General features: G+C 39.5%; 1 protein-coding gene across 1 annotated transcript; it reads right to left on the bottom strand.

Moving 5' to 3' along the window:
• Positions 1–2,436: 2,436 nt before the first annotated feature.
• camkva (CaM kinase-like vesicle-associated a) lies at positions 2,437–16,465 on the bottom strand. The gene is made up of 11 exons (XM_085777378.1): positions 16,243–16,465; positions 8,168–8,308; positions 7,916–8,047; positions 7,053–7,127; positions 6,747–6,885; positions 6,486–6,606; positions 5,551–5,626; positions 5,315–5,451; positions 5,131–5,209; positions 4,956–5,043; positions 2,437–3,916 (listed from the first exon to the last, which is right to left on the bottom strand). The coding sequence occupies exons 2-11, from the start codon at positions 8,260–8,262 to the stop codon at positions 3,617–3,619; spliced, it is 1,242 nt and encodes a 413-aa protein (XP_085633504.1). The 5' UTR covers positions 8,263–8,308; positions 16,243–16,465; the 3' UTR covers positions 2,437–3,616.
• Between the last annotated feature and the right edge of the window lie 1,116 nt (positions 16,466–17,581).

Raw genomic sequence — 17,581 nt, 5'->3', positions numbered from 1 at the left:
GAGAGAGAGATTTTTCTTTTCTTTTTTTATCCGTATTGAAAATGGTATTGAGTATCGAATATTTTCCTTAATATTGATATTGAGTTGAAAATTTTAGTATCATGATCATGATCGTGACACTTAGTGCCAGTAACTGTAACTGTCCATCTGATTAGCTCTGGACAACTGCAGTGTCAGAAGGTCAGAATCAAGTTGGTGCCACAGGAGCTAAAAGATGATGGAGACCAGTGTATCGATGGAGAAGGGACAAGTTTGAAACACAGAGACATGCACGGAGAATGTTAGGCCAATCTCTGGCCATTATAGCCCCCCCCCCCCCAAAAAAAAAAATTAAAAAGTAACGAAGTAACTTTTACTCTGAGTAAATTTTAAATGAACTACTTTTTACTTTTACTTGAGTAGATTTTTACACCAGTACTTTTACTTTTACTTGAGTAAAATTTCATCAAGGTAACTGTACTTTTACTTGAGTAGATTTTTTTGGTACTCTTTCCACCCCTGTCTGATATGATACCCGAGTTCCCGACCTGTAATTTCCGAGTTCGACGCCGTTCAATTCATTTTTTACAACTCGGAGCTCGTTTTTTTCCGACTTCCGAGTTGTCTTGAACGCAGCATACTGTAAGTCCAGGCTGTGGAGAGGAAGCCTGTGGAAGCTGAACTTTGTCCAGCTGCTCATTTTGTTCTGACAAGGCGGAAACACGCAGAGACGAACCATAGTATTAGCGGTAGCAACAAGCTGCGGTGCGTAGCGCTCAGAGATGACATCATCCAGGTCAGAGGTTAGTAGGCTAGGTCAACCTACAGACCAAGGGGAATAGCACTAGCGTATCATACAAAATATTGGTGAAATGAACGAGTTTCACAGCAGATAATGTGTTATTTGTCGCCACTGAAAGAGAACAGCACAACATCCCACATGAAAATCAAACCTGCTAATTTTAAAAGCCATTACAGCTGAGTCCTTCATAGTTCCCCCTCAATGTGGGCAGGGTCGTCATATCCGGGCCTGTCGTCTCGCTCTCTTTTTTCGATCCTCTCATCAGCTCCAAACTCACTCGTCTGCACCTCGATCATGGACTACAACGTGTCTCAATACAGGGGCACTGCTGCCGGTGTGGTCACTGGTGTCTTTCCAATCCTGTGCTTCCAACAGGCATGGTTCGCACTAAACATGTACTAGCAGGTTAGCCTTGTACTCAACTTCTAACAAAATACAGACACAGATTTTTAAGTTGTGCTAACTGAATACACCTCTATGTTAAGTTAAGGCAGAAATATCTGTTCAAAATTCATGTATTATTGAGTTACGACAATTTTATTTATTTTCATTTAGACCAACTTATCAAATTAAGTTATCAACTCATTATAATGTATCTGCATAACAAACTTAATTTTTTAAGCAGAAAAAGCTCTTGATTTTGAGCTATACAAACTAACCTCATGAAACCAGGTTGAGTAGAGTCGAGCCAAGTATAGCTGGAACTGTGTAGCGGAAAAGGGCCATAGGTGAGTTAGTTCCAGATAAACTAACTTTTTTCCAACCAGCTGATGCATTGTAAACTTTTACTTTATATCGTACTCTTGAACTGGTGTATTATTTTGAAACAGGGCTTCTCGTAGGCGGCAAAAGTACGCTGATTAACCGTCCCCCATTTTTACCTAACTCATACAACCCCACTTCAAAGAAACTGAACTATATCCCTTTAAGCCGCCTAACAACGTATGGTAGTGGTATTTTTAAAAAAAAGCCGAAAATAGCCTGAGTTTTTGCTTTCATACATTGCATCAAATCTTTTGGATTTTTTTCAAAATCTGAGATTTAAAAGTGTAACTCTGTTAGCCCCCCTGCCCCAACAATCAACTCTGCCCTCAGTAGCCTAAGATAAACCACATTTTTCATAATCAGTTTTAATTCTCATACCATGAAACATAATAATATAAAGTCCACTGTCATAATTGCCCCACATTTAAATGAGGAGATTCAAGGTCTTAGCTGATTTCAGGTGGAAGTTCAGTAAATTGCAGATTGATTACTGATTGATGGAGCCTTGTTTTGGTTCATCTATTTTTTTGATACGATACAAACCTGATTTTTTTTTTTGATTGAATGTAGGATATCTAACAATGATAGGCTATATATAGTTATATAAACATCATAATATATAATATATAAATGAAATGTCAAATTCCTCCTCTTGAAGTAACTGTGCTGACCAATATTTATCCTGAAATATATGATGAAATATGAGGAAAAGACATACCTTTTTTTGCATTGAACTATATGTGTGTGTTTTTTTGTGAAATATAAAGAACAGGCTGTAAATATTAAAACTTAAGTGGTGGCCAGTGCAGGGCTGATATTTATACATTTACCTATATATTAAATCTCTGTGCATGAGGGGCAACTTTAGAAAATCATCACAATCAGCAACATTAGTATTGCTCAATTTATTCATTCACAAGCGTTGTAGCAACCCATTAGCTCAGCTAAATGTTGCTAAATACACATGTAAATAAAAAAATACACATGTATACAATGCAAATATACATCGTGGTACAGTTTAAGGACTCAGCTCTAAACTCTGAATTTACTAATTACAAGTGACAACACAACAACAACAACAGCTAGAACACCACTCCACATAGAATGCTCTAAATCTAGTTTTCTGTGTCTTAAATGAAGTGTGAAGAGGACAGAACACAGGTATCAATACAGCAGCGAAAGACTAAACAGAGGAGCAAAGGAAAACAGCAAAAACATTTCAAAGAAATCAGTAAGCAATTATCTTCAAGATGTTTCTTTTGAAACATTTCAATACATTACTGCAACAAATATTAAGGCACTTAAACTAAAAAATATGCTTTCTTGCTGCCTTAAAATTCTAAGTTGTCTGAAGGTGTACTGCATTGAAGGAGATACTTGTCAGGGTGTCAGGCTTCACAAATTGTGATCTGTATCTGATTGTTATATTACAGAAAAAAAAACTGTCTCCAAAAAAAACGCAAGTTTCATCAAATTTTAAAGTTTTCAAAAACAGAATAAAATAGAATAAAATTAGTTTTACAAGTCTCTCTATATTCCAATTGGAGGCATGGTGTCTGTGGTGTTGTATGTGAAACGTACATACTGGACGAATTTGTATAAATTTCATTATCTTTTAAATAAACCTTGAAATGATCAATTGACTAAATCTTTCAACTCATAATTTTAAGTCACAAGATGTGAACTCAGTTCTGAAGCTAAAAACTAGCTATTTGTTGAAACAAACAAATACATCTATATACAGTGAGCTGATGAATAAGGATGGGATGATTTCACTAAAATACACTATGAGTTTTTACAGTTCTTAGGGTAAAGGAAACAAACAGAGGAGGTACTTTGCAACTAGCTTTAAAGGGACTTGTACATAAAATAACAAGGGAGAATGGAGAACGCTATTCAAGAGACCGATCAGTACAGAAGGCAAAAAAGATGGAGTGCATGGTGTTGTGAAATAATTCTGCAAACGGGGGTAGTCAAACAGCATAGACATGGTATCACTGTGCCAAGTGTATTGGCTGTACTGCACGTGTGCTTGTTGGATTTCGAGGATCCTCTTGTTTAATTTGACGCCTACTCTCCCTTTCTCTGTGGCAACATTTGGGGAACGTCGCCGTTGCACCGCGCCTGTGGCTGCTCGTCCTGTCTCGCCGCAGCGGGCAGGGTGACGGTGGCAGTCTGTGAGTCAGGAGCCTTTTCGCTAAGAGCAGCTTTTAAGCTGGCGGCAACGCTGTCGCCGCCGCCAGCTGGAGCAGCTGGAGCAGCTGGAGCGCCGCCCGGTGTGTTGGGGTCAGCTGCGGCCCCGGAGGCCCCAGAGTCGCCCTGCTCAGAGGCTCTGAGCCTCTTCATCAGGGTGGTCACTCTAACAGCTTTCTGTGAGGGATAAAACCATGGTTAATGACGCACAACAAAACCTTATGACTCAACTCTTTCTCCTTGAGATGTAGTCAGTACAACAGCAAAAAATTTCAGGGTGAACGCTCTGAGGAAGGCCAGCAGTCACAACCTGTAACAATGATATATGGGTGAAATATAAAGTTGTACAGACAGACTGCTGTTATATACGCTATATGTTTTTGAAGTTGAGCATGCACTTTCTGAAAAAAAATGATTTAACAGATATTTAGTCAAAAGTCATTATTTTATAAATACGTATGTAGCCTACTTAAAATACTTTTATTGTCATAGGGTATATCAGTGTAAAACATATCAACAAAAGAAATCTTAAAAAGGGAATGAAATAAAGGCATTCTAACTATATCTTGGCTGCATGCAAGTCAGCATAAGTTGAATTCAGCAGCTTCCTTGTTCTGTATCGACCATTTCAACTACAAGAGCACCAGGCATTTACCTACAGATTTACTGTGTGCTCACAGTATTGTATTGTTGTTTTGGTGAGTATGTGAATATAATTTTGATAATAACATTAAAAGCTGATAACTCTGTTAAGAAGATTTTCAATATAAATTTGATAAGGACAGAGTTGTAAAGCCAGTTACACAATCAGTTTATCAAATACACCTAACAAATATAACAAATAAAAATGGTATATGTTACAGTATACATGGAGCAAAGCCTGCGAGCTAGTTCAGGCAGGAAACTTGAGCTACATAACTTGCCTCAAGTGACTCTCACTCAATCATACACACCCTCTTAATTTGACGAGCTATTTAAACTCCTAAATGTTCCCATCTTCCTCTTTGCTGCCAGTGACACTGCTGCCCTGCATACTATTGCCTACTGCCTGTTGTTACAGCCCCACCTCCACCCTTAGCATCCACTTGCAAGTGCCAGGAGTTTAAGATATGTCTTCATCACTCTCATGTATATTTGATGAAATCCTATTAAAGGAGTGATGGGTCGGAGCTGAAACATCTGAATCATGAGTTTTCTGACTGAACTGTAGTAATACCTTCCACTTGGCTTTTGGCCAGTTCTTTTCTATTTGTGCACAAACTCCATCCTTGATGTTCTTGTCTGAAGCTGCATTTCCAGAAATCCTAAGAGAGGGACCAGATGAGATGTCATTAGGTTTGAAGTTCATCCACAATAAGGGCCATCATATGATTCACTTAAGTTTCTTTTACCATTCATGGGCTATAGCTTCCTGTGCAGTCAGTCGCTGGTCTTGGTCCACTTCCATCAAGGAGGCCACCAAGTTTTTAGCTGAAAAACACAGAAGACGACTCACATTGATGTGCAGTACATAATGCTACAATTGTCCCTCTGTACCTTATGTTTGAGTTCAGTGATTGATCATCCAGTTCTTACCAGAATCTGAAATGTCATCCCAGTACGGTGAATCAAATTCATAGTCCCCGGACAAAATCTTTAGGAAAAGGTTCTTATCACGATTGTCAGAGTCATCCTCATCGCCATCATCGTAGAAGGGAGGGTTCCCAGACAAACTATTGAGTTGGTGATATAAGAGCACAACATATTTTCACTCAAATAACTCAAATATACTAAATAAAGTATTTGTGAGCATTATGTTACAGGGCACCTACAGTATATACATGATGACACCTATGGCCCAGCAGTCCACTGGTCTTCCATATCTCTGCCTCCCAACCACCTCAGGAGCTGAAAGCAGAAACGAAAAACAAATTTATTAGATTTGTTCATACTGCATGATTACAAACCTAACAGATTATCCCAGTGTTTTTCAACCTTGGGGTCGGAACCCCTCGTGGGGTCGCCTGGAATTCAAATGGGGTCGCCTGAAATGCGGTTTTTTTTTAAAGTATATTTTTTGGCTTTTTTGCCTTTGATAGTACGTAGTGAGATAGACAGGAAGGGGGAGGCAGAGAGAGGGGGAATGACATGCAGGAAAGGTCTTCCCAACGCGGGATTCAAACCAGGGACGCCTGCGTTGAGGACTGTAGCCTCTACATGGGGCGGCCGCCTTAACCACTGTGCCACGCACCGCCCTGATAAAAACATTTCTGATAAAAAAAAGATTAAAAAAAAATTTAAATTATGATTAAAAACACCACACACGGGGCGTCGCGTGGCGTAGTGGTTAGAGCGGGCGCCCCATGTATAGAGGCACAGTCCTCGCTGCGGTCGGCCCCGGTTCGAGTCCCGCGTCGGGCGCCATTTGCTGCATGTCATCCCCCCTCTCTCTGCCTCCCCATTTCCTGTCTGTCTCAACTGTACTATCTATAAAGGCATAAAAGCCCAAAAAATATACTTTAAAAAAAAAAAAAAAAAAAACACCACACACAATCGTAATCTTAACTGTAGATACCTCCACTTTCTCAAATATATATCAAGTTAAATAAAATGCAGCATATAAAAATATCTGAGCTTGTGCATCTTGATTGATGGCGGGGTCGCCAGAAATTTGTGATGTCAAAATGGGGTCATGAGCCAAAAAAGGTTGGGAACCACTGGATTATCCCATCTACATGCAGGTGCTGCAGTGTCCCATCCTACTTACCAAGATATTCAGGAGTCCCACATGGGTCCTTAATGAGACCATTTTCCAGTTTGGCCAACTGAAAGTCACTGATAACAATTTTGGAGTGCTTCAAACGGTTAAAATACACCAAGTTCTCCAGCTGTGTGAGTAAACAGAGAAAGGTTTACACGAGTGAAAAAGAGCAGGATCCAAACACACGGTGGCTCATGTTTCATAAGGGGTTATTGGCCTGTGGTGAAGTGCTGTTGTTTTTCACTAGGTGTCAGCAGTGTGATATACCTTCAGATTTCTGTGGACGATTTTCAGAGAGTGCAGGTAAGCTACAGCCTCCAACACCTGCCTCATAGCATTGCTGGTGTCCCTCTCTGAGTAGTAGCCCTGATCTAAGATCCAGTCAAAGACCTCTCGGCCTGTGGCGCTGAAAGGATGGGACAATCAGATAAAATGCAATGTCACTTCTTTGTGACAGAAATGCAAAATATTTTCACATGCTGAATAAAACATCAGCTTTATATGAGCTGAGGAAGCACAGCGCCCGCCCGCCTGAGAGAACTAGTTTTCTCAAGTGCAGCCAATGATACTCACAGTTCCAGAAAAAGGAAGTACTCTTTCTTGGTCTCAAAAGTGTCAACCAGCTGGAGGATGTTATGATGTTTTATCCTTTGAAAAGCAGGAAAAGGGGAGAGACAATAATAGGTGGGAGAGAACTGGTGGATTTAAATGGGTTTAAAATGAGCGATGAATAATACAGCGCCATTTCAGACATTCAGTTAAAGTGATAATCCATGATTATACCAGACTTGTTCATACTTTAAAATCCAGAATTCTTCATCTGTAATGACCAGATTGAATTAATTTGAATGAATAGAACTGAATCAAGTAAACCATGTAGACCTTTATTTCCAAATCATGATATTACTACATACTATAAGTTAGATACTTTGACATCTCAGCTGCTATTAAAAAATCACGATTTTAGAATAGAAAGGCCAACAAGACTTTATATTTTTGTAACTGTCAAAAAAATCAACAGGAAAAAAAAAACTCCAGTGAGTTAACTTGTCACTCACTGTAATAATTTCAGACTTCCCAACCCTGTCTGAAGCACTCAGATCCTAATGAGTTTCTTCATAATTCTTTAGAAAACTAATTAAAAATCAACAGGCCCTTTGGCTGTGTGGTTTTTATCAGCCATTAATTACACTTGATCAAATTCTGCACTTGTTAAGGACCTATCTCACACTGATGAGTCTTTAGCAGTATTCAAACAACAGCTGATTCTCATAGGAACAACCAGATCTGCTACTGTTGAACACACAAAAGACAAACTTCTTGGTGTTTGAGCTTTGCTTTGCCTTTGTCTTTGACCTTGGGAGAAAATTTGCTGATCCTCTGTGATTAGACTTTGCCTCCGAGCTCTATGATGAGGAGTTTAAAGATTCACTCACATCTTTAAGATCATTATCTCATTCTTAGCAGCTTTCCTCACTTTCCTTCCGTCCTTTTTGTGGAACTTTTTACAGGTGTACATTTTCAAGGTGTTCCTATCCTTTGCCTGGAATATCTCGCAAAACTCCTCTCTGTTGGAGAAGACAGACAGACATACACACATCACGTTACATGCATCATTTGAACAGGGAGGTTCAACAGCAGCACTGATGGGTTCGTTGTACGCCGTCACAGTGTAGATGTATACTCACGATTTAACGATCTGTCCGAGGTCATATTTGTCAGTCACCTCTGAGGGATTGTTATAATCCTTCTTCTCCCCGAGTGTCAGGCAGCCAAATGGCATGGCAGCTCGTGCCCTATAGCCGGGGACTGTCCGGCCACAACACAACCTGTCGACAATATGCAACATGTTCCATTAGTCTAAGCAGCATCATTTAGATACAAAGTGGATGTGAACACGAGTGAGCACCTGGAGTTGTAGTCTGATGAATGAAGCACATAAAATGATGTTACTGTAAGTGTTTTGCTGTACAGGTTGCTTTACGGAGAAATAAACACTTCCCTTAATGACAGCAACACAGATGGAGGAAACCGCTACACAGCGACGGCACTTAACACAAAATGAACGCAGTAAATCAACGCACACATTTGTAGGAAGCGGTTTGGAAACTTGATTAGTTCTTTTTCTCTGAAACCTTTCTGGTCGTACATCTGGGAGCAGCTGAGCGCAACTGAGCTTGTGGGAGCAAATGATTTCAAATTACCACGAGGGCAACATAACATAGAAATGATATTTCCCATTAACATAATCTTCCTCAGTGAACTCAGTCAGACTGCCAGACTTGTTTCTCTCCACTCTGCAGTGAGTCAGCCCTGTTCTGCAGCAGCAGTCGCAGCATCATTTATCTGTGTGTTTTATGACAGAGGAGAACATTCAGACAGACTTGACCCTGAGCTGTCGCTGTAACTTCTGTCTCCTTTTTAAAAAAAATATTTTTGAGAGACTATTGAAAAGCGAGAAAGCTATTATCTCGCCATGGTATAAAGAGACAAATGTGTTTTTTATTGCAGCTAAAGTCAATAAAGTGCTCACACTTAAACAGTTCTACATGATCATATATGAGATGTCACGATTAATACAGTACAACTAAAACGATTGCTACAAGTGAACATTTCTTATGAGAAACTCAGGCAGACGTGTTAAAGGGATGGACACTGTGGTTGTGAACAGTAACCATCCTAATACTGTTGACCACAACAGGCAACTGCATGACCACAACTGCAGAATCAATCACAGCACAACTGCACACAACATTTTGAACATTTTTTCTAAACCATTAATATTTCTAACACTGGGTGATGTGCCATTACATGTTCTGTTTTTTTCTGTTTTGAACAACAAGCATTTTGGTGTTGCATCCTGTGTTGTTTTTAATTAAATGTCTGTTTAACGACTTTTTGACTTAATAATCATAAAAGCTTTAATCATAGAAGTTGACTTTTTCGTAAATGTATACTCAACTTTGTGTCAGAGCAATGTGAATTATTTCACCAGCACAAAAGAATAAAGAATACACATCCACCATGAGAAGCTTAATCTTTCATTGGTGATGGTTAAGGATGCTTGTGTGGAAAACAGACTCTTTTTTCTTTCTTTCTTTCTTTCTTTCTGTTTTTTTTTGGCAGGCCTCACAAGAGAAATGGCAGCCAGCACAGAAGAGTGGGAGTGGATAAACTCTGGCTGAGTTGCTGTCTGGAGCCTCAGTAAAGAAGACCCTATCAGAGACAGAGGTTTGTCTCAGTCACAGGCATCTGTAGCAAAACAAACACTCGTATCAATGTAAAAGACATGAATCTGAAGAATGCTATTATTATGGTGGTGGTGCATTAATATTAGTGTTCACAAGCAGAATTTAAAAAAGATAGAGAAGACAGTAGGCTGTGCATGATGTCCATAAGGGGACTCATTATTCTATGATCCAGTCCCCACATATCCCATGATGCAAACTGCTTGGGTATTCGTAAAAAAAAAAAAAAAAAAAAAAGAGTCTTTCTTTGACACTGATTTCACATCTGATGAATCACTGTCATCTGTCTTTGTCATATAGTGAAATATAAAAGAAAATCAATTTTGTATCCATTGAATACAATCCTGTACACCGCTGAAGCAGTTGCAGGTCTTTTCTATCCTACAGTCAGATGGTTGTTACATTATAATATTTTGATAACATGTCTACGTGTCAGTGTGGGTGTCTGGCAGCCTAATAGCACAGATTCATAACCATTTTAATTGATCTCATTTTTTTCTTTTATCCACTTGATTTTTTATTTCCATTCCATGTTTTACTGTAAAGCACTTAATAACTTTGTGATTTTCAAAAAAGACATAATTGTCAATAATGATAATAATTATTATCACAACATCACTGGTTTGATTCTAGCTACAAGCCTTTGTTCTCTGCCTTTAGCTCCACTGCTTATTGTTACTGTCAGGGCTGGGGAGAAACAAAAAAAAAGAGAGTGACAGGCAGCAAAAGGTAATTTATTCAACAAAGAGGCGCAAAAGCAAAAGTTTCTGAATAAAAAAACAGAGTATCAACAAAAAGGTCAATGGGCTTAAGTCCCAGACAAACACCAAAAAGTTACAATGGGTCTAATGTAAAGTTATAGAGAAAATAAGTTCAAAGGAGATCCAAGCTACACAGAAGACAAGGAGACCAAGAACTCACTGGGAACATGATAACAACGACTGGACGAATGGAGAGGGAGACGAGGTAGACAAGATGGACTGGCAACAGGAGGTTAGAACAGGGGAGTAGCTATTAGTACACACACACAGGGAAGGCAATGAGACAGGTACAACACATTAGGGCGGGGCAAGGGCTGATTAAGGAGGGAAACCCAAGAGGGCAGGAAGATGACAAAGGATCTTTCAAAAGAAAACAGGAAACTACTAGAGACATGACAAAATCAAATAATAAAGATAAAGACCAAAATAATAGAGACAAAAAAAGCTCTGACATTGTACTCACCTAACATATAAAATTCTCATTTAGACACTGATAAAGTTACACTTTTCTAAATGGCAAACCAACACCAAAAATATGTTCTCCAACCTTATAATAAGCAGTAGAGATTTGAAGCACAAAGCCGTTTTCTTATGCAACCATAGATTGATGCTCAAGGTCAGACATGTCATTTACTGTAAAGTGAAACAAAATATGCATACATGTTGGAGAACTATTTGATGCAAGACTTGCCACCTACTTTTGTAATATGGTTTGGTTTCTGTCATATATTGTATACTGTATTCAAGTGCTCATCACTTTTATTACTGTAACTACACTATGACAATGCTAGCACAAATGACCAGCATTTGTAAGTCACGATTACTAAGAGCATCTGTCCCTGCACATAAAGGCTAACTTTGAGTAGCTGAAGGGTTCGAACCTCCTGTATTCATCAGGACTTTTAAAGTTTAAAGGGATAGTTCAACATTTTGGCAAATTGACCCATTGCCATAATCCCTAGGTTCATTACCTTTAATTGTCAGCGCAAGCTATTTTTAGAACGGCGGAGCAGAGCTGCGAGCTGCTCAGAGCTACGCTACGGAGGCTAATGGGGTTTTTTGGTTTCCCTCATCAAACTCATTAAATAGCTACACAATCCAACAACTACAAAACACTCTCGTGGACAAGTTGTGACCTGCACATTCACCACACTATGAGATAATAACGTTACAGATGTTTCGAGGCAAATGCAGAGACTGCTTGTTGAAAAACTGCCCCAGACTCGAAAACAACTCTTGTAACGTTCATTTTCTCCATCAAAATGCAACAAACAATACCATGACCCTTCTTTGTCCTGAAAGGGAGGACTGTGAGTTCACCATTAGTCTGGTCTATGAGGACCACTAGGATATACTTCAGCTAAATAACCTCCTTTGCAAGAATTCTGCAAGGACAATATCTAGATTCATGGTTAATGTCTTCTGCCTTTCACTTAATCACACAACTGCATACATAATTCTTTCTTGATGATGTACATAGGTCAGCAGACTGTTCCTTTACATCTAAATGTTTTCATAAGGTTTTCATTTTCCTTCAGTGTGCAGTCAATCAGATTTACCATCAGATCAGCTGATCTCATGGTCTCAAGCAAGCAGTATTTTATCACATGCAGGACGAGCCTCTCTGCTACTTTGTCACGCCACACCAGCAAACAACATCATGCATGCTAGGCAGAGTAAGGGGGCTGATGTGAGACAATTTAAAGCAAATATTAGACCTCATAATGAATCTTTGATTCCAACACCTGCTCTTGGAGGCTTGACTCGTGCACCAAACAAAAAAGGACACATGACAGTCAGTCAGAATCTCATGCGCACTTGTTTTTTCCCCTTTTCAAGGCAATCTTAGAGATAAAAGGCCATTCTCCTTCACCAGAGGAAGAAGAAAATGATAGAAGGCACTTGACTATTGCTGAATCAGAGGTCTTTTATCTCTGCCTTTTGAAAGATCTGAATGAAGTGTTCTTCATTAATGGGAATGTAAATGCTTTTTCGACACAGAGCTCGCTGCTGAGAAAACTTCACTAGTACTGTATGAAGAAGGTAACGAAGAAGGTAAAAGGCCATCACAATGCATGCAAGCAACTGCATGCTTTCTTATTGCATGGTTTAATTAAGATTGAATTAAGAGAATAAGGATACGTTGATACTTTCGGTTTAGGTTGGAGATTTCAGGGCTGAACAAATCGATAAAGACAAAGAGGAGTGAAAGAGGAATTCTCTTCTCTCCTAAAGGTAGCAGGCTTTAATTCAGTTGTTCAAGGCACTTCAGGATACATTAGTGTAACGTCATTATTAGGGATAACAACCACAATACACGTTGGATTACATAACAGTCATTATATTATATTATATTGTATTATATTATATTACATTATATTTGACAAGACTGATAGGAATATGAGGAGTACAATGCCCTAAAGGCACTAAAGAGTTTGAGATTATGTACAGAAATAGCTATTCATTCATTCATTCATTCATTCATTCATTTATTTATTAATTCATTCATATGTTGGTGATTTCTCTACACATCTATTTTTGACAAATGATAACAAAGATGAGTGATGCACTATGTTCCAGCTGTTGTAGAACCACACTGACCAACCTACCATCAAATAGGACCGTCTACCATCAAATAGGACCACAATGGAAATAAGCCTTTGGGCTTTATTGTGTTTTTAATCCTTTTGAACACTTGTCTAATGTTGTTCAATAAAGTTTTCAATCAATCAATCAATCAATCAATCAATCAATCAATCAATCAATCAATCAATCAATCAATCAATCAATCAATCAATCAATCAATCAATCAACTCTGACACCTCTCTGATTCCGTAGGCCCAGATTAAACACACTGGAGATATGAGGGGTCTCACCATCATGATCACTGCTGTCTGATCTGGCAGTTGAAAACTGCAATAATTAGTATAATCAGGGTCACAGTTCAAGTAATCTACATCAGATTAAGAGGAAAACATTTAACATTAATCCAGCTGTTGCACAGTTACACTGTCAGCCAGAGTGGGACAGCTAAAATACGTTTTAAATATCTCAGACACTCCTACTCCAACTTCGCCGAAGGCTTGACGCATTTTGGCTTTGATTTCTGGCATTAAGTAACACAGTGAGCAGGCTGACAGTGATGCTAAATTTAAATTTCACATGTTAAAGGCTTGATCTCATACAATAACTGGGTGACATAAACATCTATACTGACATATTTACATCCATGTGTCAATTCCATCCATGTCACAAAGTGTTAGGTCATAAAAGTGTGAGACTTTCTTGTAATTATTAATCTAAAGGCAGACTCAATTAAAGCTCTTCACACTAATCCTTATCCTTAAAACTCACACACCTACTGAGCCATGCTGCCCAGCTGAGATGAAAATTGGATGATGCCTTGTTAAGAGTTTGGTATCGGTCCTGAGGCAGACTTTGTTGGCGTCTAATGGGAAGTACTTAGATGTGTGTATGTGTGTGTGTGTGTGTGTCTGTGTGATTGCAGTAAGAGTGGGAGAAGATCTTCTGAGAGGAATTTGGGGGCACAGTCCATCTCGAGTTTCAATTTTCTGTCAAATTACTGGATGGAGCTGCAGCCTCCAGACTAGATATGTCGTGTTGTTATCATTTTTCAGGCTTTTTTTTTTAGTACCCTTTATAAACATGGATAGGCACGAGGGACCTTTTTCTAAATAAATATTTTTTTTTATGTTGCTATTTTGGAACTCAGGTTTGTTGGTCAAAACCATGTCAGACGGTGGCAGCAGGCCAGAGAGAGCCACAGTCGAGCCTCTTCAAAGGGGAAGGCTTGGTGACACGGGGCAGATGGTGGTGACGTTTGCTTGAGCCAAAATGTTAAATCCTCTAATGCCTCGTTTAAGATCTGAATGCTACTGGTGCTAGCTGCGAGCACAAAGACCACTTTTACACCTTCACTGTAGCCTATCAAGAGGGCGAACACAGGGTATAGAGACGTGTCCTTTTTTTTTTTTTTGTCCAGAGAGGTGAAGGAGAAAAAAAAAGTATTGACGGACATGAATCGCTCCTCTTTTGTGCTGGGTTCTGTTATGCATTGAGTCAAACCATTCATCTCTTCTTCAAGCATCGCTGGGCTCATCTGACCAGTTTCTTCTGATGTTGTTTTGTTGCCATGGTTACCAAGTGCTCCAGTATGCACCATGGTACTGCCTGTACAGAATAGCTCTCATCGACACCGCCGCCCAAGACCACTGCCACTTCATGCAACTGAAACCCCGAGTTTACCGATCCAAAATCCACCGGGGCGGCGGCCAAAACAATCATAGTGAATAATTACTCAATTAATATTCATTTTACCACCTTCATCAGAAACCAGTGTGAGTCTCAGCCATCTGACAGCTACTTCAACTTAATTAACTCCAGCTGAATGCCCAGTGAAACACACCACGGCACAGGTAACACATTCACTGCAGCAAGAAGCCTGTTACATAAACCAGTGGTTTTAACTCTGTTTCAGTAAATCTTTAAAACAGTCAATGCACTGATGATTTTTATATACGTATGTTTCTCAGAACAAGCCATCTAGACATTTACATATTAAAAAAATGATGGTGTGTGATAGTATTTCTGAAAGTCCCTTATTCATACAGTCAGTTACACATCTGTTTCTTTTCTATCTTGTTGTATTTTTCAATTATTATAGCCTGCCCTACTATAAAGCTTACATTTTATTCAATTTCAAAATGTCAGTGACTCATTATACTACTCTATTTGTATCATGATACACTCCACAAACTGTTTCTGCTCTTAGTTTGCCCCTACACAAGATTCACCACCAGATGAGTCTATTCTTAACTGTGCAGCCTGGGCTTCCCAAACTTTTTTATAGCCAATATAGTAGGCTGCTCATGTGATGCCTTGGGTTTGATCAGAATCAATTTCCACAACTGCTGGGATGGCATGGAGCATCCTGCTTGCAAAGGAGATCCACACGTGTATGGTTTATTCAGTGAAGGACAAGCTCGTGCACAAGCACTTCTCCCCTCCTCCTGGGGTGTATCATCATGAAGTGGCGGTTTTGAACACTAAGTGGGTATTGCAAATCACAGGCTCGTTGGGTGTGAAATGATGACAAATAATGACAAGGAGGCAGGGACACCGCGAGACTGTGAGACTGTGGAAATGTGAATTGAAGAAGTGCTGCAGTCTGCAACAAGAGCACGCCTTATGTAAATCTGAAGCGCAGTTGGAGCCTCTGTAAACTACACTACATACACCTGATGTATGTCACCGAACTTGCTGAGCGCCCCGCAATGAGTAGAAAGTGTCAATTGTAACAGCAAGAAAAACAAATGAATCAATTAAAAAAAAAAAACAAAGAAAAAAAAAAACAGCTTCCAGTCGATTATTTTAGGCTGGAAATGTACAGACAAGCTGAGTGCGGGAGCAGCCGGAGAGTTTAGGCTGTGTACCTACAGGATTTGCGCATCACCACCGGTTGGACTCAGTGATGTTGCAGCTGAGCAGATCGCAATGAAAACTATCCTGCAGCTTTGTGAAATCACGCGAGCATTGTCTGCTGATAATCCCAGCGAAATGTGTGATGGATGCAAAAGTTTCAGAAACAAATGCTGCGTCCCGTGTTTCACGGCGCGAGGGGCAAAAGGACAGAGGCTGAATGATAAATATCCGAGAACATTCCTCAACATTCTTCACTTCTCACGCAGTGGTTTGCATTTTTATGACGGTATAAACCAAACTGATCTCACTTACCTTCAGTGAAGTAAAAAGGATAATGATCAATAATCCAATCTGTCTTTAAAACAGGAATATTCTCCTGTTGCGGCTTCACTTTTTTCTTTTCTTTGGATGATTTTCTCTTTTCTTTTTCTTTTTTTTCTCTTTTTTACAGCCGGTGCGCGCTGTCAGAGAGGCTTAAGATCCTCGAGCATTTCCAACAAGTCTGCCTGTTCATGGGAGTATTACGTGAACGTGTGATGGTAACAGCGGGCTATGATGCAGGAAGGAGGGGAAGTGTGTGTGTGCGTGCGCGCCTGTGCGAGAGGCAAGGTGTTGGTACGACCGTGTGTGCGTATACGTGTGTGCGCATCTGTGCAGCAAATGTTTTTGACAAAAGCAGGCGTCATTTTGAAGACTTTTAGCGGTGATGCTCAGCTGGAGGCTGCTCGTCAGCTGTCCAGCACCGAGAGGAAGCTGCAGGGTCAAAACATTTTTTCTTTTTTTTTTTTAACCACACAAAGTTAGAGCCTGTCAGTCAATGAGACAATCTCCTAAATGTCCCATCTGTCAAAAAAAACAACAACAACAACTTATTCTCCTCACTCTCCATTTCTGATCACATGTGTGTTGTTTGTTTGTTTGGATGTGTTACAGTGTCTGATTTGAAATTATGAGCCACCTTTCCTTCCTTCTTATTAAATGAGAGTGAAGGAGAGCAAGGCCTGGATGGTGTACAGCAGGGATGTCAAACTCATTTTAGTTCAGAGGCCACATACAGCACAATTTGATCTCAAGTTGGCCGGACCAGTAAAATAATAGCATATGCAAAATGTTCTGTTTGTTTTTGTAGATAGATAGATAGATAGATAGATAGATAGATAGATAGATAGATAGATAGATAGATAGATAGATAGATAGATAGATAGATAGATAGATAGATAGATAGATAGATAGATAATTCAGCAATACAAAAATACTTAAATATAAAAGTACATTATTAAGATGTATGAACTATTTTATGTATATGTACATATCGTACTATATGATGACCATGACCAACCTGAAAAGTATGTGCATTTTCAACAATATTATATCCCTCTCCTGTCTTCTGTATAATTTTCACTTGGCAAGTTCATCCCGAAGGCCGGACTGAACCCCCTGGACGGTCGGTGTTGGCACGTTTGACAGCCCTGGTGTACAGTCTTAGAATGAACTGAGACTCTCCACTTGATTAGGCTCATTGTAGGTTCACAACAAAAGTTGAATCTTAAAAAATGATAGTGGCCAGCATGAACAAGCTAGGCGGGAACATGTATAGTCATACACCTGTTGATCTAAAGAAAAATGCACATTCACCATGATCCAGTGACAG

This window comes from Trachurus japonicus, chromosome 5 (genome assembly GCF_045865225.1).
Source record: "Trachurus japonicus isolate A0001 chromosome 5, Traja_1.0".
In the NCBI taxonomy this organism is placed as follows: domain Eukaryota; kingdom Metazoa; phylum Chordata; class Actinopteri; order Carangiformes; family Carangidae; genus Trachurus; species Trachurus japonicus.
This window is presented reverse-complemented; position numbering and strand designations above follow the sequence as displayed.